The sequence below is a fragment of the Gymnoscopelus braueri genome (assembly GCF_963280865.1).
Source record: "Gymnoscopelus braueri genome assembly, chromosome: 10".
Classification (NCBI taxonomy): domain Eukaryota; kingdom Metazoa; phylum Chordata; class Actinopteri; order Myctophiformes; family Myctophidae; genus Gymnoscopelus; species Gymnoscopelus braueri.
In genome coordinates, this window is record NC_137611.1 from 17,174,276 (window position 1) to 17,197,344 (window position 23,069).

General features: G+C 42.0%; 9 protein-coding genes across 9 annotated transcripts; 2 read left to right on the forward strand and 7 right to left on the reverse strand.

Moving 5' to 3' along the window:
- Nucleotides 1–5,892: 5,892 nt before the first annotated feature.
- On the reverse strand, nt 5,893–6,303 carry LOC308093981 (histone H3.2; the record flags this gene model as incomplete). Its single annotated transcript, XM_080440397.1, has 1 exon — nt 5,893–6,303. One exon carries the CDS (start codon nt 6,301–6,303, stop codon nt 5,893–5,895), a length of 411 nt encoding a protein of 136 aa, XP_080296523.1.
- Nucleotides 6,304–7,326: 1,023 nt separating this feature from the next.
- LOC308093995 (histone H2B-like) lies at nt 7,327–7,701 on the reverse strand (the record flags this gene model as incomplete). Its single annotated transcript, XM_080440411.1, has 1 exon — nt 7,327–7,701. The coding sequence occupies one exon, from the start codon at nt 7,699–7,701 to the stop codon at nt 7,327–7,329; it is 375 nt and encodes a 124-aa protein (XP_080296537.1).
- Nucleotides 7,702–9,057: 1,356 nt separating this feature from the next.
- LOC308093401 (histone H4-like) lies at nt 9,058–9,369 on the reverse strand (the record flags this gene model as incomplete). Its single annotated transcript, XM_080439737.1, has 2 exons — nt 9,058–9,158; nt 9,243–9,369. 2 exons carry the CDS (start codon nt 9,367–9,369, stop codon nt 9,058–9,060), a joined length of 228 nt encoding a protein of 75 aa, XP_080295863.1.
- Nucleotides 9,370–10,727: 1,358 nt separating this feature from the next.
- Nucleotides 10,728–11,333, reverse strand: LOC308093975 (histone H1-like; the record flags this gene model as incomplete). Its single annotated transcript, XM_080440391.1, has 1 exon — nt 10,728–11,333. One exon carries the CDS (start codon nt 11,331–11,333, stop codon nt 10,728–10,730), a length of 606 nt encoding a protein of 201 aa, XP_080296517.1.
- A 2,939-nt stretch (nt 11,334–14,272) lies between these two features.
- On the reverse strand, nt 14,273–14,718 carry LOC308094003 (histone H3.2). Its single transcript, XM_080440419.1, has one exon. The coding sequence runs from the start codon at nt 14,708–14,710 to the stop codon at nt 14,300–14,302; it is 411 nt and encodes a 136-aa protein (XP_080296545.1). The 5' UTR covers nt 14,711–14,718; the 3' UTR covers nt 14,273–14,299.
- A 430-nt stretch (nt 14,719–15,148) lies between these two features.
- On the forward strand, nt 15,149–15,541 carry LOC308093986 (histone H2A-like; the record flags this gene model as incomplete). Its single annotated transcript, XM_080440402.1, has 1 exon — nt 15,149–15,541. One exon carries the CDS (start codon nt 15,149–15,151, stop codon nt 15,530–15,532), a length of 384 nt encoding a protein of 127 aa, XP_080296528.1. The 3' UTR covers nt 15,533–15,541.
- Nucleotides 15,542–16,359: 818 nt separating this feature from the next.
- LOC308093994 (histone H2B-like) lies at nt 16,360–16,734 on the reverse strand (the record flags this gene model as incomplete). Its single annotated transcript, XM_080440410.1, has 1 exon — nt 16,360–16,734. The coding sequence occupies one exon, from the start codon at nt 16,732–16,734 to the stop codon at nt 16,360–16,362; it is 375 nt and encodes a 124-aa protein (XP_080296536.1).
- A 2,208-nt stretch (nt 16,735–18,942) lies between these two features.
- On the forward strand, nt 18,943–19,326 carry LOC308093988 (histone H2A-like; the record flags this gene model as incomplete). Its single annotated transcript, XM_080440404.1, has 1 exon — nt 18,943–19,326. One exon carries the CDS (start codon nt 18,943–18,945, stop codon nt 19,324–19,326), a length of 384 nt encoding a protein of 127 aa, XP_080296530.1.
- A 781-nt stretch (nt 19,327–20,107) lies between these two features.
- Nucleotides 20,108–20,710, reverse strand: LOC308093402 (histone H1-like; the record flags this gene model as incomplete). The annotated part of the gene is made up of 1 exon (XM_080439738.1): nt 20,108–20,710. The coding sequence occupies one exon, from the start codon at nt 20,708–20,710 to the stop codon at nt 20,108–20,110; it is 603 nt and encodes a 200-aa protein (XP_080295864.1).
- Between the last annotated feature and the right edge of the window lie 2,359 nt (nt 20,711–23,069).

The window sequence follows — 23,069 nt, forward strand, 5'->3', positions numbered from 1 at the left end:
CACCATGTTGAAAATTCATGATGCCTCCATATCCAAATCTTTTGGGAATGCCTTTGGCTATAAGTGTACCCAATGTCATGCTTTTATCACAAACTGAACGATTCCTTTATATTTTGGAGGTAAGCTGCTGGACTATAGCATGTTTCTGGCTTCCCTCTCCGCTCGCCTCTTTGTTATCTTGTATGGTTGTATAGGAGTAAAAGTATTTAGTTCTGGTTCCTCAGTCATTTCTATTTTCATTTTTATAGGTGTTTCTGCAGGCTTTGTATAACGTAGTGGTTCTACAAGCACATCAGTGCATGCACTGCAGGTGGTTTCAGAGAGTTACTTCTCTGAAACAAGAGTTATGAGATCTACCGTATAAGAGGCACTGCTGTATGTAACTTTTTTTTAATGAATGAAATGTAATTTTGTCGAATCTGTATGTTAATACAATATAACTTATCCAATTGGGCCGGTTATATTTTGTCTCCCTGCTCTTCTATTGAGACATTTAGATTGTGTCAAAGGTCATGTCTCACCAAGACACAGGATCTGACATGAACTGTGACCTGATGTGTAAGTATAGGAAATCAAAGGTTGTTTGTGTGGAGACCAAGTAAGTCGACTTGTCAGTCTGCCATCTTGTTTTGACAGGGTGAAGTTCACAGCTGTGCATGTCGGCGCCATCTTGTTTTGACAAGGTGAAGTTAATGGTTGTGCGTGTGGGTAGATATGAAACATCCTCTGCTCTCGTGAGAGCAGAGGATGTGGTCACAAAGAACAACATTTCTTGCAAACAACACCTGCCTCTCTGCAACCACCATCTCTGCAGGCATGGATGCCGATTTATGTTGGGTGGGTAGGGTACTCAAGTCACACACACATCAACCAAGTTTTAACCCCTTAATCAGAAATACCTGATGAATGTCAGTTGGAAACATTGTTATCGCAATAAAATTATTTTTTGCTGTAAGTGAAGACAGTGTGCATGATCATCATTCTTTCCTGTCTCATGCACTGGCTGCCTGCTCCTATGCACCTGTCCCAGTAGGTGTGCAAAAGGACCTTTTTTTAAAAACTACATTTCAAGTCATACAATTTGATTATTGGCTGATGATGAAACCATAACTGGTATAAGGACTTTGCAGATTACAGGGAGAGCGTTTGAATGACAGAAATCTGTTCACAATAACACACGATATCAGAGCGGGTACATCATGCATCCTGTGCACGTTACAAAGCATCACACAATAGTCATCCGACCAACACATTTCCTGTGGGTGCTCGGCTTTCTCATTGGGTGCTCGGGCTCCCCGGCACCCACAGGATTGGCACTAATGTCTGCAGGTCTCTGCACAAACATACACTGAACAGAGGGAATGTTCTGTTTTCTATGTCACCTGTATGCATGCAGAATGAGCAGGTAAAGTAATCACCAGATGTTACTTATAATCTGATGAAAAAATATGTGTAATCACGGTATCACGGTTTTTATAGGACAGATGACCGCAGTCTAAAGTTAGTTCCATGTCCTAATCGTTGAAGCTGAATGTTATTGTATCTTGACAAAAAGGTCTGAGTTGATGGCCCTGGATCTGAGAATTTGTACCAAATAGATTGTCTTTACCACCAAAGTACATTAACTCTTTGACTGCCAGAGTATTTTCATAAAGTACTCCCCCAGTGCCAGCAATTTTCGTGTTTTTTTATTTTTATATTTTGAATTTTTCTCATGAAAATAATTTAAGGGCACATAATATAAAGACCCAGCACAAATCCGCCACTAGAGAGCAGCACATGACTGCTTGATCAGGTCGTTGGGTCTCTCTCACCCTCCTTGATAGATTAGACAGGGAAAAACATGAAAACGGATGTGACGTCCTCCCAGATTGTTTTGATCGCCAAAATTACGATGTGATACACGACGGCGATGACTGATCGTCACCCAGACCATAGATTATAGAAGAGAAACTGTCCGTTTGTCCGTCATACCGTGTGAAAGACCGTTTATTTACCTATTTTGGACGAAAATGACTGGGGAAAAGAATCAAAAACCGGAAACGGAATCCAGGTCATGAAACCGGATGCAGATGTCCGTGAAGTAAGTGGAACTCGAGAATAACATTGAATATTAAGCAGCATAGCGCAATCAGAGATTAAACAATGAACGCGCGTCCAGCGTGTCGAACGCGTCGACGACCAACTGGACAAAGTAGCACTTGACGCGTTATCGCGTCGTCCGCAGTCAAAGAGTTAAGAACTGGAATATAATTAATGTGATCTGAGTGCAGCTTTGTCAGCGATGTGTCACTCATGTGTGACTCCTGTTATTTCCTCATGAGAAAATAATTCTCTTTTGAGGCACTGGGGTTCACACTGGTCCCGAGGAAGACTAAGCTGACCGCGCTTCTGTGGTGACCCACATCAGATCTGCTAAGTCCATCGAGATGTTTACTGTAAGTCCTTACAAAAAACACACCTTCTCTCTAACTCCTATCTAATGTTTTCTACCTTCTGTGTACATACTGTAGGTGTAAATGAACAATCTCGCTCTATGTCCGTCTCCTATATGCATGCATGTTATGTGTTTTATACATGTTTTTGTTTTTGTGTTTTTGTTCTTTGATTTGATGTATTGCTTTTCTTTTACCTGTGCAGCACTTTGGTCAAAGGTTGTGTGAAAATGTGCTCTATAAATACAGTTTGACTGATAAGCTAGTAACTCCCATCATGATGACTGACTATCAGATGACATTACCTGAGTCTCAGACACAGCAGAGAATGTAAGGGAACTACTACTGGCAGTAGAAATGGAGTGCAGGAGGATCTGCCTCAAGCTCTATAACAAGAAAACTAGTATCTGTATTTAACACAGAGGACATCATTGCCACTGCCGACGGGACAGTGCTCGAGGTAGTCGAGGACTTCAAAGGACTTTTAATTGTACTTTAAGTATTTTTAAAAGCATGTACTTTTGAATACTTAAGTATATTTAAAAGCAATTACTTTTTTACTCTTACTTGAGTAACATTTTGACTGAGCTACTTTTACTTGTAGTGGAGTAAATTTGACATGGAGTATCTGTACTCTTACTCAAGTATTGGGGTTGAGTACTTTGTCCACCTCTGCCTATATTGCACTTTGAATGCATTAGCAATTTCTTACCTTGTTGTTTTTCTTTTTTTCTGCTGCTCTCTCTCCTCTCTCCTAGATGTTTTTAATGACAAAACAATGTAATAACAGAACTATCATAATAGTAATCACCATTTCTGTAATTTTGTGATTTGTTTGTAAGTCTGGATAGTAAACAGTTAAACACGGTACTTGCATTTACAAATACTTCTGAGATGTTTCCCCATTAAAAAGAGAAATACTCTTTTGACATTTCAATGTGAAAGCTTTTATTTTAAATAAGAATGTTCCAATAGCAATGCCCAGAAGTCCCAGAGCCAGACCAACTCCAAAGTAGACTTCTGTGAACAAAAGAAGACAATTATGTGTCTATGTGTTGCACCCTCTATGTGTTTTCCCCCTGTGTATTGTTTATTGTTTTACTCATAGTATTTTAAATGTGTTTACTGATGTACAGCACTTTGGTTCAACACTGATGTTTTAAATGTGCTCTATGAATAAAGTGGATTGGATTGGACAATTATGTCCAGGGTTACCTGTTAACTTTGATCATCAAGGTCTCATGCTCATCAATGCTTTGCTTATATCGTACAGTTGTTCATTATAACATACAAATAAGTGGAATAATGATTTGGTAATACGAATAATTTGTTCAGTAGGATCCGTAGCCCCCGCAGGGCCTCGTGCTCCACAGTACAGGCAATGGCATAGATGTCTCCTTTCTGAGGGGTGAAGCGCAGGGTGGAGATGTGAAGGAAGGTCCCATCAGGATTACCCAGGTATCGTGTCATAGAATCTTCTCCAGGGACTTCCACATCATTCTTAGTCCACTTTACTTTGATGGAAGGAGGGAAAAAGTGGTTGACAAAGCAGATGAGGGTGTTCTCCACCTCCTCCATCACTTCATCTTTAAGTTTGGAGTAGATCGCGTCAGAGGCATCTATAATACCAAATAATTTATTTTAATAGTCATGAAATGAAGCTGTGGCTCATGTAACAGTGGATGTTCTGTGGACCCCGTCATTGACAAAAAATACAATAAAAAGACACTTACCTCTGACATTGGTTTAGTCTGATTTGCATCTTTACATCCAAAACAATCTGCATTTGCACTCTCCTCTGACACCCAGTGCAGACTGGTAAAGCCAGGTGACATGGGAGGCAGATGTGATCCGGCTTTCCCACATGACCTGTCTTTTCTTGTAGTCTACATAAGCCACCTCATCATCACCCAGTCAGATAAATTCTAATATCATCTGCGTGAAAGCATCCATAGCCTATGACATATGACTACACCAGGTACAAATGACTTTTTTGCTGCACTCCCTCATGGAGCTACTTGTGGATTATACTAGGGTCAGTCCACCCTAGGTGGACACGCACTGACCTTTTGCACCTTAATCCCATGTATAACGCACTGTCTTTTTTTTATTGTGCTCTTTTTTTCTCTAAGCACCTTAACGTCCATATGTATATCATGCACAGTATAAGTATAACATGCACAGTATACATACATTGCTGCTATGCTCAGGCACCTTAGTTTTTTATTATCTCAGGTACTTTGTAAATATGTAGATAACTTGTCTGGCCTTCTGTTGCTCTCTTGTTTTGATCTCCTTCCCACTTGCCCCCCACCCCTCTTCTTCTCCCCCCCCCCTCTTCTTTCTATGGAAATTAACGTTGCGATGGGAACGATGTACAAAAACGAATTTCACCCACTTCTTTACCTTGTAAACCTGTGATGTGACAATAAAACTGATTCTGATTCTGACATGTGTTCCCAAAACAGGGTGACATATTTCTTATAAGACAGATATACGAGAATGGTACACACATACAAGTGCTATATTTGCCCTGTTTGTGCAACTATTGGTAAAATAAGAAATAAGCGGAATGCTTAAGTAGTATGATCACCAAATGCATGATATTATCAGCAATCTGCCTTTATTCACTACAGTATCGACCTCTCTTGTACACTGGAGTGATGCTTTGGGAAAAGGAGGAAGCTAGAGGCCTTTGTGATGCTGACACATCTGCATGGTTTGCTCATAGTTGATGACATCGTTAGATATTAAATTCCCTCATTCTCACCATGCCATCAAACCTTCTTCCTTGTTGTCATGGGAAAGTGTAAATTAACTTTATTAACTAACAAATGAGGGCTGCACTCAACAACAGAGTGACATCAATACGTATGTGTTCTTCCATTACTGTTTCCTTAAGTTGACATTTTATTCAGGCCTAATAATTGTAGTTTTGGTGTGTGGGCCTACAGAATGTGCACCTGTATACCAACAGAACCTGGGCAACTGGACCAGCTAACACAGCCTATTGTACACTAATAGCAAAATAAAGTGTGTGCGTTCATGACGACACACTGACCTACACTAGACACATGCAAAATATATTCATTTGTATTCCTCACTTGACTGCACTACACCCATTTCACCAACAGATGTCAATCACGTTGCTTTTAACTTCAGAAAAGGCTATAAAAACTTTTTTTGTAGAGAATCCCGTAAAGGCAGCATTATTACTAGCCTTAAGAAATGAGAACAGAGAAAGCTTAATGTAAACGTACTGCATGTGTCCAGCATCCATGTTGTTGGTTCACTTTTAGGTGAAGTGCATTAATATTTATATGGAGGTATGTTAGCTACGATCATATTTCCTAACCTAATTAAATCTACATATTATGCATAGCGAAAAAGCTCTTTAAAGAACTAGATGGGTGGCTCTTAAAAGAGCCGTTTTGGGGTTGTGAAGTGATGGATTAGTTTATGCACGTTCTCCACGGATACGACGGGCCAGCTGGATGTCTTTGGGCATGATGGTCACCCTCTTGGCGTGGATGGCGCACAGGTTGGTGTCTTCAAACAGACCGACCAGATAAGCCTCGGCTGACTCCTGGAGAGCCATGACAGCGGAGCTCTGGAAGCGCAGGTCGGTTTTAAAGTCCTGGGCGATCTCCCTCACCAGGCGCTGGAAGGGCAGCTTGCGGATCAGCAGCTCGGTAGATTTCTGGTAACGACGGATCTCTCTCAGAGCCACTGTACCGGGACGGTAACGGTGAGGCTTCTTCACTCCACCGGTTGCCGGCGCGCTCTTGCGAGCAGCCTTGGTGGCGAGCTGCTTCCTGGGGGCTTTACCACCGGTGGACTTACGAGCGGTCTGCTTGGTTCTTGCCATCTTTCTCTCTCTGTCTGTAACGTCAGGAGTTGTGGTGAAAAGAGCGCAAACTCCTGCTATTTATGTCAGCGGCTCTGAGACGCCGTCTTTCTCTGATTGGTCTCTGGTCGGGAACCTCCTTGTTTGGGGAGGAACCAGAGTTAGACTGGGAGGAACAGATCACGCCACTGGTACTGATTGGTGGGGAGCTCAAACACAGTCAGCCCGCACTCTCTGTTGTGCTGTTCTGCTCCCCAAGAAGACCGAGAAAGCCGCCAAGAAATACATCTCATTGATTCGACAGAACCACACAAAGGCTCTTTTAAGAGCCACACACTGTTTCTGTAAAAAAAAAAAAGAGTTGCTTCTATTTACCCCGGGCGCCTGTAGCTTTTCGTGGTTGAAAAGAACGTGAACATTTAATAGCTTGCTGTACTTACTGCCAAATGCAAGAGACTCCTACTCAGGCTATAGGCCTACCCCCTGCGTTTTGTGACTTTTAAAACACTGCTGACTTATTCTCCTGTCCACATGTCTTTGCTGCAACAGCAGATAATTATTGTACTGCATCAACACAATTTACGTCTTTCAATAATATTTTAGTGTGCACATCATATGGCCAGATGCGTGTATGAGAGAATATCAGACGGATCTGCGCCCGCAAGTGTCTTCCCCCCCCTGATTTCTTCACATTAAACTACCAGCTATCATTTCCTATCATTGTGTACTGTTTAGCTAGTTTTCTGACACTTTTTTGGTACCCTTATTTTTCAGTCTACAATAATGGGAAGGAGAGAAAAGAAAAGATTACAAAAGCCGCTTCATTCGGGGCAGTGCAGTAAATAGTCTGGATAGACATGGAAAGGAAAAGCACAAACGGCTATTGAGCCAGTCTTTCTATTGGCCCTTGTTGTCAGTCAACCATTGACGCATTAACACCCCGAGCAGGTCAACATTAAATTGCTATTACATATGGATCTCCTCTTTGTTGATAATATGGGTGGTCCTTAAAAGGACCTTTGTGTTTAGCGAAGACGATGCAATTTACTTGGAGCTAGTGTACTTGGTGACAGCCTTGGTGCCCTCGGACACGGCGTGCTTGGCCAGCTCACCGGGAAGCAGCAGGCGGACGGCCGTCTGAATCTCCCTGGATGAGATGGTGCGACGCTTGTTGTAGTTAGCCAGTTTGGAGGCTTCACCGGCGATGCGCTCAAAGATGTCGTTGACGAAGGAGTTCATGATACCCATGGCCTTGGAAGAGATACCGGTGTCAGGGTGGACCTGCTTCATGACCTTGTAGATGTAGATGGCATAACTCTCCTTCCTGGACTTTCTGCGTTTCTTACCGCCCTTGGCAGAGGTTTTAGTGACGGCTTTCTTGGAGCCCTTCTTGGGCGCTGGCTTGGCGGGTTCAGGCATGGTTCTTTCTCAAATGAATGAAGAAAAGAGATAACGTTTGTCCGGCGTCGCACCCGTATTTAAACCAGGCCAATGCAAATGAGGTGTGCGACTCCCAGCACATGATTGGTGCCACTGCTTATGTGACCCACAGAGGGAGGCGTTTTACACGGCTTATGTGACCCACAGAGGGAGGTGTCTTACACTGTCTTTGTTCCTGCATAATGTTTTCCCGCCTGCATCATCTATTGTTCCCGCTTAGGTATAATACAAATTTAGGGTAAATCTATATTATAATCGGAATTAATAGTTCTAGTCCACGGCACGCTCCAATTTCAATCTAGTTGTAACACACTTTCTATCGATGCATAATGTATACAGTATAATCTAGTCAATCCACTAACAGTATAATCTAGTCAATCCACTAACTAATCACAGATGATAGCCTACTTCTATGACCCATGTCCCTGACCAGTTGTACCACACAAAGCAATCAAAAATTGCATTTGATCATGTTCATTATAGCTGGGATGAGTGGGGTCTCTCACTGGAGCCGTGTGTAAAGTTATTGTATAAATTCAACGTGTCATTACTAACAGTCCCATATGGTCTAGCGGTTAGGATTCCTGGTTTTCACCCAGGCGGCCCGGGTTCGACTCCCGGTATGGGAACTCAATTTAGTTCCGAACTGAATCAGGGAATGTGTCATGATGCTGGCAAGTAGTGGATGTGAATTGAACAATTATGTTATAGTCCATGTTTATAAGCATAGTAGCACGGTCAAATGAAGTCACTCTCTAGACTAATAGACAATATAGAAAATGCTGGACCAATGGTTTCCCCATCTTAATCTTGACTATATGAAGCGTCTACATTTGTGTTATATTACTTATTCGCCTGGAATGTATTGTGCATTGTATTATATACAATATTTTCACAAGATCAATGTGCAAAGTGAGTTGTACACCCTCAACTTGCACTGTCTTTATATTTAAGTGGCATGTTGCATCATGGCCACAATAGTCTACCTTTCCCTGATCCAACCCTGCCCCCCCCACTGGCGACTGCGTGAATAGCATTGCATACATGAAATCAGACAGGTTATCTTGACCGTTTTAAAACGTATAGATTCCGACTGCCATTTATCCAAATAATTACAATAGGACCATTCCAAGCTCGAGTTTGCACTACGAGGGTCAGGGTGTACATGTTGAGAGATTGTATCAAAACCTAATCAGTGGCCATGAATCATTGTCCTCTAGCCTAAACTTTATAGGACGCAAACGACTAACGTATCAATTACGGAATAGACTCTGTACAGAAAGTGTGGGTGGCTCTTAAAAGAGCCTTTGGGTTATTGAGAGCCGAATAAGTGATTTAACCTCCGAAGCCGTACAGAGTGCGTCCCTGTCTCTTCAGAGCATAGACAACATCCATGGCAGTCACGGTCTTTCTCTTGGCGTGCTCGGTGTAGGTGACTGCGTCACGGATCACGTTCTCCAGAAAAACCTTGAGGACACCACGAGTCTCCTCTTAGATCAGACCGGAGATACGCTTCACACCACCGCGGCGAGCCAGACGGCGAATAGCGGGCTTAGTGATTCCCTGGATGTTATCACGAAGCACTTTGCGATGACGCTTGGCGCCTCCTTTCCCTAGACCTTTTCCTCCTTTGCCTCTTCCTGACATCTTGAGTTCAGTTGAAGTTTCAAAACCGAATGTCGTTTACGTCCAAAGCGTTGCGTATTTATGTGTGTTCTGAGGACGTATAGGAAGACAGGCAGCCTGCTCTGCACTGGGCGTTGCCTAAAAAGCTGCTCCTTTATTCTGTGTTCTGCATGACAATGACCTCTCCAACGGTTATTTTGAACATGGTTATAAAGCTGAGCCTTAGTGGAAGTGGAAGCAATTAACTAATATGTATATCTATGTAATGTCTATTTGCTCTATTTTTATTTGATTACTTATAGGCATTTTAAGTAACACAAGCGCCATACTGATGTTATCTTTATATAATTGAAAATCCCAATAAATATATTGTAAAAAAAAAATTAAAACTATTCCCACTTAAACGGCAGTATGTATACCATGTCTTTTTAAGAATACCTTATTGTAAATAAAAACAAAACACTCACAACATTCACATTATCAGTCATGAGTCGGTTCACAGTCACAAAAAAAAACACATCTCCAGACTTCAACATAAATAGTGAAAAAGATACATAATATACAGTAATACTATACAGTCATAGCATTTATATATATTTCTCATGAGTAGCTGATATGATGTAGTAAAGACAGACTTCTCAGACAACAACACAAAACAGTATATCAATAGTACAATATAGGGGGATTTCTATGCACGTGTGCACACTTGATGTGTAACAGATTAAACAAGTTCCATAGTCCAGTAGAATGCTACTATCGGTATCTATCTATCTATTTACACTGTTATTTTAAAACAATGGTGAACATGGAATCCATGTTGACTGTGTGCAAAAGTTATATCTGATCATTATATGTTTATATAACCTCATATGTTACCGTTTAAACTTTGTGGTGCTGCTATTCGTGTCTCCCTTATCAAATAGAACATTTATTTCAATGGGACAAACATGGATAATCTATTCTAGATGTCCATTTTCACTGACCTCTAGAATATTTAAAATGCATCATCTGGGGCTAAAATGACTAAACTAGGCTACCTTAAATCAATATGACATTTAGAAAGTCTACACCACTGGCACTAATCTGTAATTTTGGATTTGATCATCAATAGCTAAACCAAAGATTTAAGGGTTAACACAGTTAGTTAACGGTTATTATGGGGGGGGGGGGGGGGGGGGTGTAATTTCAAAGGAGGGAAAGACCTCACGCCTTTCCTCAAAAAATAGTGAGCTGGATAGACACAGCTAACTCCAGAACATGTTACAAATGGTTTATGGTCATTATACGTGAAAATGAGGAAATAAAAACTCTTATAAAAAGTTGTGGTTGGCTCTTAAAAGAGCCTTTTGTGGGTAAAGGTGGGATAGGTTTATAACAGTTTACTTCTTCTTGGGAGCTGCCTTCTTTGCTGCCTTGGGTTTGGCAACCTTCTTGGCTGGGGATTTCTTGGCTGCTGCAGGCTTCTTGGCTACTTTCTTGGGACTCTTGGTGGCTTTCTTCGGGCTTTTAACTGCTACCTTCTTGGCAGCAGGCTTCTTGGCTTTCTTCGGCGATTTCTTGGCGGCCAGAGGCTTCTTTGCTGCCACCTTCTTTGGCTTTTTGGCCGCGGCGGGTTTCTTGGCAGCAGCGGGCTTCTTAGCTTTGACAGCTTTCTTGACAACAGGCTTCTTCGCCTTAACTGCTACAGCTTTCTTGTTCATCTTGAAAGATCCAGATGCGCCGGTTCCTTTGGTTTGAACCAGAGTGCCTTTTGCTACCAGGCTCTTGACGGCGATCTTGACGCGGGCCTTGTTCTTCTCCACATCGTAGCCACCGGCAGTCAGAGCTTTCTTGACCGCAGCCAGGGACACGCCGCTCCGTTCTTTGGAGGCGGACACGGCCTTGACTACAAGCTCAGCGACGCTGGGGCCGGCCTTCTTGGGTCGGGGAGCTGCCTTCTTCTTGGCGGCCTTGGCCGGAGCCGGAGCTGGTGCGACTTCTGCCATGATTCAATCAGACGCGGGTAGTAGCTTGCCTTAGTGTAAAGTCTCGGTACGGTAGATTAGACTGGTGGTGAGCACAGTGAAGGGGCTGGACTTAAACACAACATGAGAACCATGTAGAGTCAATGCACACAGAGCCCGTCTTCTCTAGGTGGCTTAATGTGCCACTTGTGTTTTCTCCTCGACAAAAAACAAGATATTATAAACGACTGTGTATATTATGAAATGTAACAAAGGGCACACTGCTAGCACACTTGTGCCCTTTTGTCATGAACATTATCTGAGACGCGAAGAACGCTCTCGTTTTGTATTGATAGGCTCAACACCTCACTCTTCAACGGGCAAAACACAATTCCCCCATCATTTTCCTTCTAAAACAATGTTAAACTATGTTACATTAACACCAATCCTCGTAATCCTCTTAGCAGACATACCCGACGACAGGATAACATAAACTATACTCTTGTTTTATTATCCGTTTAGTTATAAATAGAAGGTTTTCTGACCTTAGTAAACACACTCCAGTTGACGGCAGCAACTCCCATTGACAGCTATTGAATGGTGGAAAGCTTTGTTCATTTGTGGAGGAATAACTTACTGTGAGTAATATATCTGATATAACATCTGATCAAACTAAAGTAAACAAAATAAACCGTATCTTATACAATCAACTGCTGCTGTCTGTACTTTGCTTATGGAGACAGACATGCTGGTACACAAGCCAGCACGTACCCTTCACATTTTAAAACTCCATGATGCAATGTATATCCTGCTGCATCCCATTTTATGATCAATTATCATTGTGTTCTGTATGAAAACAGTGGGATTGCCATAGCAAAGATGTCCATCCCCATATCAATTGGGCCTACCTTTATAGCAGCATGGGACAGAACTGTTCAGTACATACATATCACAAGTGAACTGTTGCTGTAAGTTATTTTCTTTGGTAAAGCTACCTGGGAGCAAATATGTATTACTCATATATTTGAATTGACACATCGTCTGATTTTGATTGATTGAATACTTTATTAACAGTTTGCAAATAGCACAGTGGTACAATTGTACAATGATGCTAAAGGGATAACACAAAAAAAGTCCTGGCTTCCATTACAACGATATTCAAGACATCATCAACACTATAGCAATAAACGTATATGCCCAGTAAAAAGTTTAGGGGGGGGGGGGGGGGGGGGTTCTGGTGTTGGGCTTAGATTACTTTTCTAGGACCAGTTACTAATTTATTTAACTTTAAATGCAGACTTGGAACATTTGTTTATTTCACAACAGATTAGGGCCTACTCACAACAAAGAGTGTGTGTGTGTCTTAATATTTTTACTTTTGCAATTCCATATCCAAATATTGTTAATGGTTCCTTACATTCTGGTGTTCTTTCCATGTTGCTGATGTAACGGGATAATAATGCATGTGTGACGGGATCGAAATCCTCAAGGATGGTTTTATTTTCATTTTTAGTGAAGAAATAACAGTGTGAATGCAGTGTTTTCTACTGTTGCAGACAAAATGTCCACCTCTGGTCATTGTAATATGCCTGTTAATTAGACCGTTGGCCAGCCTACTTAGTCCATGAGCCAGAGCCCCAAAATTGAGCAATGATTATCGAAAGAGTGGGCAAAACCAAACCTATATTAAATTGTTCATAGGGTCAATACGAGTAAATAAATATATGATAACCTTTCCACAGGAGCAGCTTTTTCATGGTTATCACACATTTTGTTATTTTCCCCATACGTACATGACAGGTGAAAAAATGCCAAAATTTAAAAAATAGTTATCATAATGAAACTTCCTGAGTTGATTACTTACATGAAGACAATGATTTATCGTATTACAAGTTTTATGAAATTGTATATTTAAATATGCAAATTAGGCATTAGGAAAATATGCCCAAATTTGCATAACTTTCCAGAATCAACATTGGAACATTGGACAAAGCCAGAGTCAACATTCTTATTTCATTTTGTTAAGATGTTGGAGTCAAAGGTTTTTAACGAGGGAATATTCTATATCTGGCTCAATTTTGAGGCACTGGCTCATGGACTAAATGCGTAATTTGCATATTTAAATATACAATTTCATAAAACTTGTAATACGATAAATCATTGTCTTCATGTAAGTAATCAACTCAGGAAGTTTCATTATGATAACTCTTTTTTAAATGTTGTCATTTTTTTCACCTGTCATGTACGTATGGGGAAAATAACAAAACGTGTGATAACCATGAAAAAGCTGCTCCTGTGGAGAGGTTATCATATATTTATTTACTCGTATTGACCCTATGAACAATTTAATATAGGTTTGGTTTTGCCCACTCTTTCGATAATGAAATCTTGTCTGGCTCATGGACTAACTCGGGAACAATGGCATGGGGAATGCGTCATGCCCCATCTGTTCATGCAATGACCGTTAGCAGATTACCCGACTCCCGTTGTAGTACCCGTCTGTCTGTGTCCCTTAATGCAGTTGTCGTAACCCCATTATTATAACTCAATTGAGCATATATACTCATTGAAAACCCACACATCCATGGTCCTGGTGACTGATTTTATTTTTCACTATATATACATATATACACATAGGCTATATACATTATTTCTATTGAAAAACAAAAACGTGGCCCTCGTTATTTGGAGGGCTCTATACTCCTTTATCAATCATTTGTTTTATTTTGTGTTTACCAAGGACTAGAGATGGAGCGGAGAGAACCCCACATCACTAATCAAACAGCCCAGTAGAGCAGACCATTACATTACAATTTCATCTCAGTCATTTGAGGGAAAACACTAACGGCCCCCTAAAATATTATTAACTCATATACACTAAAGTTTCCTTGCTATAATTACAGCCGTAGCGGCTTGGCTAACGATTTTAATAAGTGGAAGTCTTTTACAGAAATAAGTGGGTGGCTCTTAAAAGAGCCGTTTTGGGATAGTGACGATATCAGATAAGTTTAAGCACGTTCTCCACGGATGCGGCGGGCCAGCTGGATGTCTTTGGGCATGATGGTCACCCTCTTGGCGTGGATGGCGCACAGGTTGGTGTCCTCAAACAGACCGACCAGATAAGCCTCGGCTGACTCCTGGAGAGCCATGACGGCGGAGCTCTGGAAGCGCAGGTCGGTTTTGAAATCCTGGGCGATCTCCCTCACCAGGCGCTGGAAGGGCAGCTTGCGGATCAGCAGCTCGGTAGATTTCTGATAACGACGGATCTCTCTCAGAGCCACTGTACCGGGACGGTAACGGTGAGGCTTCTTCACTCCACCAGTTGCCGGTGCGCTCTTGCGAGCAGCCTTGGTGGCGAGCTGCTTCCTTGGGGCTTTGCCACCGGTGGACTTACGAGCGGTCTGCTTGGTTCTTGCCATCTTTTTTTCTGCCTAAATCTGTAGAGTTAAAAGTTGTGATGAATTGAGCGCAGAGTCCTGCTCTTTATTTCAGCGGCTCTGAGACGCCGTCTTTCTCTGATTGGTCTTTGGTCAGGAACCTCCTTGTTTGGGGAGGAACCACAGTTTAGACTGGGAGGAACCGATCACGGCACGAGTCTCGTGCTGATTGGTGGGGCGCTCATACACAGTCAGCCCGCGCTCTCATTCATGGTCAGGAACCTCCTTCTCTGGGAGGAACCGTTCACGCCACTAGTAGTGATTGGAGGGGCGCTCATACACACTCACCCCGCGCTCTCACTCATATTTATGATTGGTGGGGCGCCCACAGACAGCACTGAGTTGAAGATATAAAAGGTCTCGTGTTCCTGTCCTCTAGCACATTTCTTCGTAGTCTAACTCAAGAATTACAGCAGAAAAATGTCAGGACGAGGCAAAACCGGAGGAAAGTCCAGGGCGAAGGCCAAGACCCGCTCATCCCGTGCCGGGCTCCAGTTCCCCGTCGGTCGTGTTCACAGGCTGCTGCGCAAAGGCAACTACGCCCAGCGTGTCGGTGCCGGCGCCCCGGTCTATCTGGCGGCTGTACTCGAGTACCTGACCGCTGAAATCCTGGAATTGGCCGGAAACGCTGCCCGCGACAACAAGAAGTCTCGCATCATCCCCCGTCATCTGCAGCTGGCCGTCCGCAACGACGAGGAGCTCAACAGACTGCTGGGTGGAGTGACCATCGCACAGGGTGGTGTGCTGCCCAACATCCAGGCTGTCCTGCTCCCCAAGAAGACCGAGAAAGCTGCCAAGAAATAAATCTACTTCATTCGACTGAATAAATCCCACAAAGGCTCTTTTAAGAGCCACCCACTGTTTCAACATAATGAGTCAAATCCCTTGATTGCGATCATAATTTATATTTATATGAGGAACTATGTCTCTTTAATATCTTGACTAGACGAGATGCATTTTCACTCCCCCCCCCCCCCCCCCCCTTTCAACCTAATTGTATCTAATCAAATATTGTATAACTATCAAAGCACAAAACAATTGTAAATTGACAGCAACGAATATGCATAATTACTACTCTATGCAATCGACGTGTCTGGTTTTATGGCGTTGTATATAATGACTAAACGTTGACTTTGGGTTTTGATATAATCTTATGTATTTTTTGTAATAGCTAATACTAAATAGTTGCCAGCAGACTTCAAAGGCATGTTGTAGGCCTATGACACATAGAAATGTGGATGGTCCCATGACTCTTCTCAGCCTAAATGTGTTCATACAAACATTATTCAGAGCAACCATTAATCCTCTGATTGCCTATCAGCTGCCATTTATTTATATGGATTAAATTATCCTTTTCCTATGATACTTAATTCTGCACTGTGTAGATCGCATGTTGGTCACTTTTATACAGCTTAACCACGAGGCACTGCGTCACAGATTTCATGTATTCCTAGTTACTCATGGTCCTTTATGCACCATGTTGTCTCCGATTATCATCAAACAATAGCTTATGAATGACAATTGTCAACTGAACAAACCAGTTGGCGGGCAGGCTGTGGTTGGACATTTGGACACTTTCTTGAAAATATGGGTGGTCCTTAAAAGGACCGTTTTCATAGCAGACTGACAGTTTACTTGGAGCTGGTGTACTTTGTCACAGCCTTGGTGCCCTCAGACACTGCGTGCTTGGCCAGCTCACCGGGGAGCAGCAAGCGGACGGCGGTCTGGATCTCCCTGGATGTGATGGTGCGTTTCTTGTTGTAGTGACCCAGACGAGAAGCTTCACCGGCGATGCGCTCAAAGATGTCGTTGACAAAGGAGTTCATGATACCCATGGCCTTGGAGGAGATACCGGTGTCAGGGTGGACCTGCTTCATAACCTTGTAAATGTAGATGGCGTAGCTCTCCTTCCTGGACTTTCTGCGCTTCTTGCCGCCCTTAGCGGCGGATTTGGTGACGGCTTTCTTGGAGCCCTTCTTGGGCGCTGGCTTAGCAACTTCAGGCATTGTGACGATATTCGATGACTAGTGGCGAAGAATGAATTCACAAGAAGATATTCCACCAGTATTTATACAGAGCCATGCAAATCTAGTGTGTGACTCCCAGCATAGGATTGGCTGATCTTGCCACAAAGAGGGTGGTGTCTTTGCTTCTGAATAATGTGTTCCCGCTCGTATGCGCCTGCGCCATTGTCCCTGTAACATTTTGAGGGACTGTAATGAGGGATGTATAATTTATTGCAAAAGTCATTTGGTTGTTGTTATGTTTCTGCTTTGATCTTCAAACTATATACAGTGTGTCATGCTTACTACTGTTGCTGCTCTGACACCCACATTTCCTCATGGGGTTCAGTAAAGGTCTATAATAGCCTATATCTATCTGTCTATTCATTGAGACAATGGAAATATTCCCAATAATGTGGAGACTGGTGGTGTGCACTCTGCTTTAGTGCCCAGAATGTTTTGTATATAACACACTAATGCACTTCTTATTGTCAATACATTACTAACAGCAACAAAATAATTAAAACTATTATTATTTGTTGAATATTGCTCATCATTGGTAACCATGATGATATAGAACAATGGTTCTCTCAAAGTGGGGCCCGGGGACCCCCAGGGGTCCGTGAAGGGGTTCAAATTAGTTGAATAGCACCAACATCACTTTAACCACTTAAACCCTATCGGCTGTTTGAAAACAGCTGATCGACAAGCTCATGAGAGCTTGTCGATCAGCATCAAAAATCTTGATTTAATGTGAAAATGTTGGTATATCTTTTTTTAAACATTTTAATAACATGCATCTTGTATGTGGGTGTGATATAGAATTATTGATCTTCACCTTTTCAGGTTGATGTTCCCATGTTGGTACCCGATTCTAGCTCTTCAGGCAGGATTGATATCAATTAGTTAATTCATTATTTTTAATCGATCATGTGTAAACATGATTATCTTCTTCTATGCGTACAAAGACAAAATAGAGAACCTGGTACCCTGGCAGCATGGTGTGTTGTTTGTATTATTCATATATCATAGCAACATTGTGTATTGAGAATTGTGGGGTTAATGATACAATGGGGTTGGCAGGAAGTTTCTTACATTTTGTAGTCATGTTGGTTTGTAGCTATTGGAAAAGACATATGCACCATTTCTGCACAGAATATGCCAGAAGATGTCAAACTGAGGAATATTGAATATTGCATCTACTGAAGTGAATGAAGGTGTTCTCTTACATGTCTAAGTTATTACACTGCATTAGAGGCTTAAATTGTATTCCTTGTTTCCTTATTCCACAGTGTTCCTGTATATTGTCATATTCCTATGACAAATACAGATTACAACACTTGATAATGTAGCTACAGTCAAATTCTACTCTCTAAAAGAGCACTTACAGAACGTACTACTCGTTTTCTATGATTTTTCCATAGTATTGTATATTTGCAGACCTTGTATTGAACTGTACTTGCCTGTGCTTTTTCTTTGCAAACTGCTAATAAAGTATTCAATCAATCAAACATGATGAAGATGCTGTCATTAAGGTCAATTACAATTGTAATGTTTTTTTTTTTTAAATGGTGCTTTATTGAATTTCACCGGTCAATTAATCAGGATAAAAATGTAAGTATCTTTGAATGTTTTCTCATGCCAATAAAAGCTTTTTTGAATTTTGAATTTGAATTGGATGTGCTTGTGCGAGAGAAAAGGTGGGGGTGATAGGGACAAAGGCTTGCCACTAGATACAGTGCAGAGGATCAGCCAATAGGCTATATGAGACATAGTTCCTTACAACCATAAAAATACAGGTATACAAGATAACAGTTAGGCCCTTACAAAGTGCACAAACACTACACGGTTCTAGAGTAGAGTAGACGTAGAGTACAATAATAAATTTAAAAAAGACGATTTCAAAGAGTGAAATATCCCTTTAAATGTATAGTAGGCTATATCACATAAAAATAAAAACATTTTTTAAAATCTCAGCGGCTCTAAGACGCCGTCTTTCTCTGATTGGTCTCTGGTCATGAACCTCCTTCTCTGGGAGGAACCGTTCACGCCACTAGTAGTGATTGGAGGGGCGCTCACACACACTCACCCCGCGCTGTGTATGATTGGTGGGGCGCACACAGACAGTACTGAGTTGAAGATATAAATCGTTTCGTGTTTCTGTACGCCAGCAAATTTCTTCGTAGTTTAACTCAAGAAATACAGCTAAAAATGTCAGGACGAGGCAAAACCGGAGGAAAGTCCAGGGCGAAGGCCAAGACCCGCTCATCTCGTGCCGGGCTCCAGTTCCCCGTCGGTCGTGTTCACAGGCTGCTGCGCAAAGGAAACTATGCTCAGCGCGTCGGTGCCGGCGCCCCGGTCTATCTGGCAGCTGTCCTAGAGTACCTGACCGCTGAGATCCTGGAGTTGGCTGGAAACGCTGCCCGTGACAACAAGAAGTCTCGCATCATCCCCCGTCATCTCCAGCTGGCCGTCCGCAACGACGAGGAGCTCAACAGACTGCTGGGTGGAGTGACCATCGCTCAGGGTGGTGTGCTACCCAACATCCAGGCTGTCCTGCTCCCCAAGAAGACCGAGAAAGCCACCAAGAAATAAATCTCCTTCATTCGACAGAAAACAATCCACAAAGGCTCTTTTAAGAGCCACCCACTAATTCTATATAAAGAGTTCCTTAATACCCCTTATGAAAAAGCTGACAACTTTGTCATATCAGTCAATTATATTTTAACGTATACAACGTACGTACTCCTATGCATCATATGCTTATAAGGACAGATCATTCGCTATACGTGTGTATGAATACATGTATATGTAATACAGCTAAATATATGTATAATATTTAGGCTATACTATGTAGGCCTACTCATTAATACAATACTGTAGTTGGCATGTGTAGATCTAATTAAACATCACAACCGATGCTTTTGAGTTTGTTGTCTAGTCTTTTAGGTGTATAATGTTTAAATGTGACATATTTGGTGCGCTGTGTACTTTTAAAGGTGTAAATCAAATACATTCAATTGTCTTAACCATGCACTTGAAAGTGTTTTTATATACCGTGATGTGATTTGCAAGAGAAGCATTTATGCCTTATATCGTTTGTATAACGCCACGAATGACTCATTTATATGCACTTCATACATCTTGGTTATGGGCATTGTGATATGCAAACCATACATTTGGATGGATGGTGTCCCCCGTAATTATCACATGGCTCATGTCATCTGATTATAACCAGAACCATTGTGAAGTTTCACATCTATACTATCTATACACTGACAGTTCTATATTTAACAAAAGGAACTTTCTTTAAATGAAGTTGTGGGCGGCTCTTAAAAGAGCCTTTGTGGGGGAAAATGGGCTGTTGTGTGGATGTTTACTTCTTCTTAGCGGCTGCCGCCTTAGGCTTTGTCGCCTTCTTTGCTGGTGATTTCTTGGCGGCAGCGGGCTTCTTCACCTTCTTGGGACTCTTTGTGGTCTTCTTGGGAGTCTTGGCTGCTGGTTTCTTGGCCGCAGGCTTCTTTGCCTTCTTGGGGGATTTCTTAGCGGCTACGGTTTTCTTGGGTGCTGCCTTCTTGGGAGATTTCTTTGCCGCGGCGGGTTTCTTCGCTGCCGCCTTCTTGGGTTTGACTGCCTTCTTAGCGGGTTTCTTTGCCTTCTCCTCAGCCTTTTTGTTGAGCTTGAACGATCCAGCAGCACCGGTACCCTTGGTCTGAAGCAGGGTGCCCTTTGCTACCAGTTTCTTCACAGCGGTCTTGACACGGATGTTATTCTTCTCCACGTCGTAGCCGCCGGCAGTTAGAGCCTTCTTGAGCCCGGCCAGAGACACGCCGCTCCTCTCCTTGGAAGCGCTCACGGCCTTGACTATGAGCTCCTGGACGCTGGGAGTGGGACTGACTTTCTTGGGTTTGGCGGCAGCCTTCTTCTTGGCAGCTTTGGCCGGGGAGGCTACAGCTGGAGCTGGGGTGACTTCTGCCATTCTTTTCTGATCCGTATTTCAGATACACTGAACTAAAGTCGGAGTATACTGGTAGTGAAAGAGGAGGAGGGGGTGGAGTTTAAAGGACATGTGAGAACCATGTAGACTCAACCCACTAGGTCAGTGCTCTGTGTGCTGCAGAATACTGGACACTTGTGTTTTCTCCACAACTAAAACCAAATAAAATAAAGACGGAGAAATATATTGAAGTCAAATAGCAAATGGAGCAGATAGCAGACACGTTTCACTTCATAATAAAATCATGTGGAGCGCTGATTACTCCTGCGTTTTGTTTGGAGACGTTTAAAACCTCCACTATACACCATTACAAGGAGAGTACTTTGCCAGCTTTCTTCTGTCATTTGTCTTTTAAAATAGTTTAAAAAAAAGATACCCAGTTCCCTATTTTCGGCAGAGCAAGCCGAGATGTCTGGTCTTGGAATACAAGTAAAACAGGTCGTCTGTGGCAAAGTGTTTTGTTTTAAATGTCAAACTTTCCAGTGTCGGCAAACACAGTGCTGCTGTTGGCCTGCCCTGTGGCATGGATAGGCCTACTTGAGTGGACAGGTCATTTATCTGGCTCTGTTAATCTCTTGTTTTGTGAATAGATTATAAGAAACCTGACACGTTTCAGTTCATTTCACACAAATATTTATCATTAATATTTATTCAAGGATGGCCAGTTCAGAGCAAACTCCACTTTTCCTTTTTTTATATTTGTTTTTTTATTAAGGTGATTGGCTTTTCATAGTGCTGGTACAGAATATTTCATACTATACAGTAACAGTACACCTTAAGTGTTTTGTAAACATACATATAATAATAATAATAATAATAATAATAATAATAATAATAATAATAATAATAATAACACATACAGATAAACACTCCGACCATAGTAAGGAACCTATGAGCAGGTAAAACACCAAACATAGGACAAAACAAATAACCAAGCTCCACTTTTCTAATGGTGCCATTACAAAGCATAATGACATGGAGCACAGCAGAGGGAAATAAACACCCCATAATAAATACAATTGTGTGTCAGCATGAAGTTAAACAGGTTAATGTACATTAGCTGGCCACACTGACACCTAAATGAACTATGTCAAAATGCCCTTCAGTTGTGTTCACCTGGCAAAATGACTGCTTTGAAAGGAGTCTGTCTGCTATAGCTCTAAACATGTATAGGCCTACTTACTATACTAAACGTTTGACAGCTACATTGTTTTGAATGGAAATTGATGTAAGTAAAAATGATGTCATCATCCCATCGACTCAGTATTATAATGTTTTGGTCTGTATGCCTATCCAATAGAATGCGGAGTAAATTGACATCCAGCCAACATCATTTGTGTATTACGCCGGCATCAAGATAAATTGAGTCAGGGGGAGCGATACTGGTAAAAAATGCATAACTAAACTAATCAAGCACTTTCTACAGCACTCTGACAAGTGCATGTTAGCCTAAGAACCTACAGCACAAATAAGTATATTCTCAGTACGTTTTTCATGCATGGTCATTTCATCTTATAATGCACCTATAATACCGCTACATAATAGTTCATATTGCAGTATGTAGAAAAACTATTTTTTGAAAAGGTGGGTGGTCCTTAAAAGGACCGTTGTGTTTAGAGCGGACTATGCAGTTTACTTAGCTATAGTAGAAGATACAGAAGATTCATAAAGAACCAAAACGAACTTGATTTTGTTAGAGAGCACTTTCGCCTCGGGGGCTAAGATGAATGAGGCGAAAACGGAGGCTATATGGATAGGAGAGGAGAATGAGAAGCCAGACTTGCTCATGGAGGTGGAAGAGGCAAGCCACGGGGGCTAAGATGAATGAGGCGAAAACGGAGGCTATATGGATAGGAGAGGAGAATGAGAAGCCAGACTTGCTCATGGAGGTGGAAGAGGAAATGAAAATCCTTGGAATCTTTTTTAGCAATATAGACTGTGTACAGAAAAACTGGGACAGAAAAGAAGCAGAGATTCAAGAAGAAATAGCGAAATGGAAAGTTAGGGACACAACCTATAAGTCAAGAATAGGGATAGTGAAAACGTTTGATCTAAATTGTTGTTTCTGGCTACAATTTTTCCGCCACCTGAGAGATATATCAAAAGAATAAATAGGATGTGTGTACGGTTGATATGGGGCAACAACCGTGAGGTGACGAAACGAGCCCTCAAGTACAAAGGCACTTTAGAGGGAGGACTTGGCGCACTGGATGTTGGCAACAAATTGTTAATTGCCTTTTGTAAAAATGTGGCTATAGGGGCATTCTGTGTGGAGCAACCTGGGTGGGAGACCCCCAAAAGTGGGAGAAACATAGGGGCAGATCGTCACTGCCATACTACA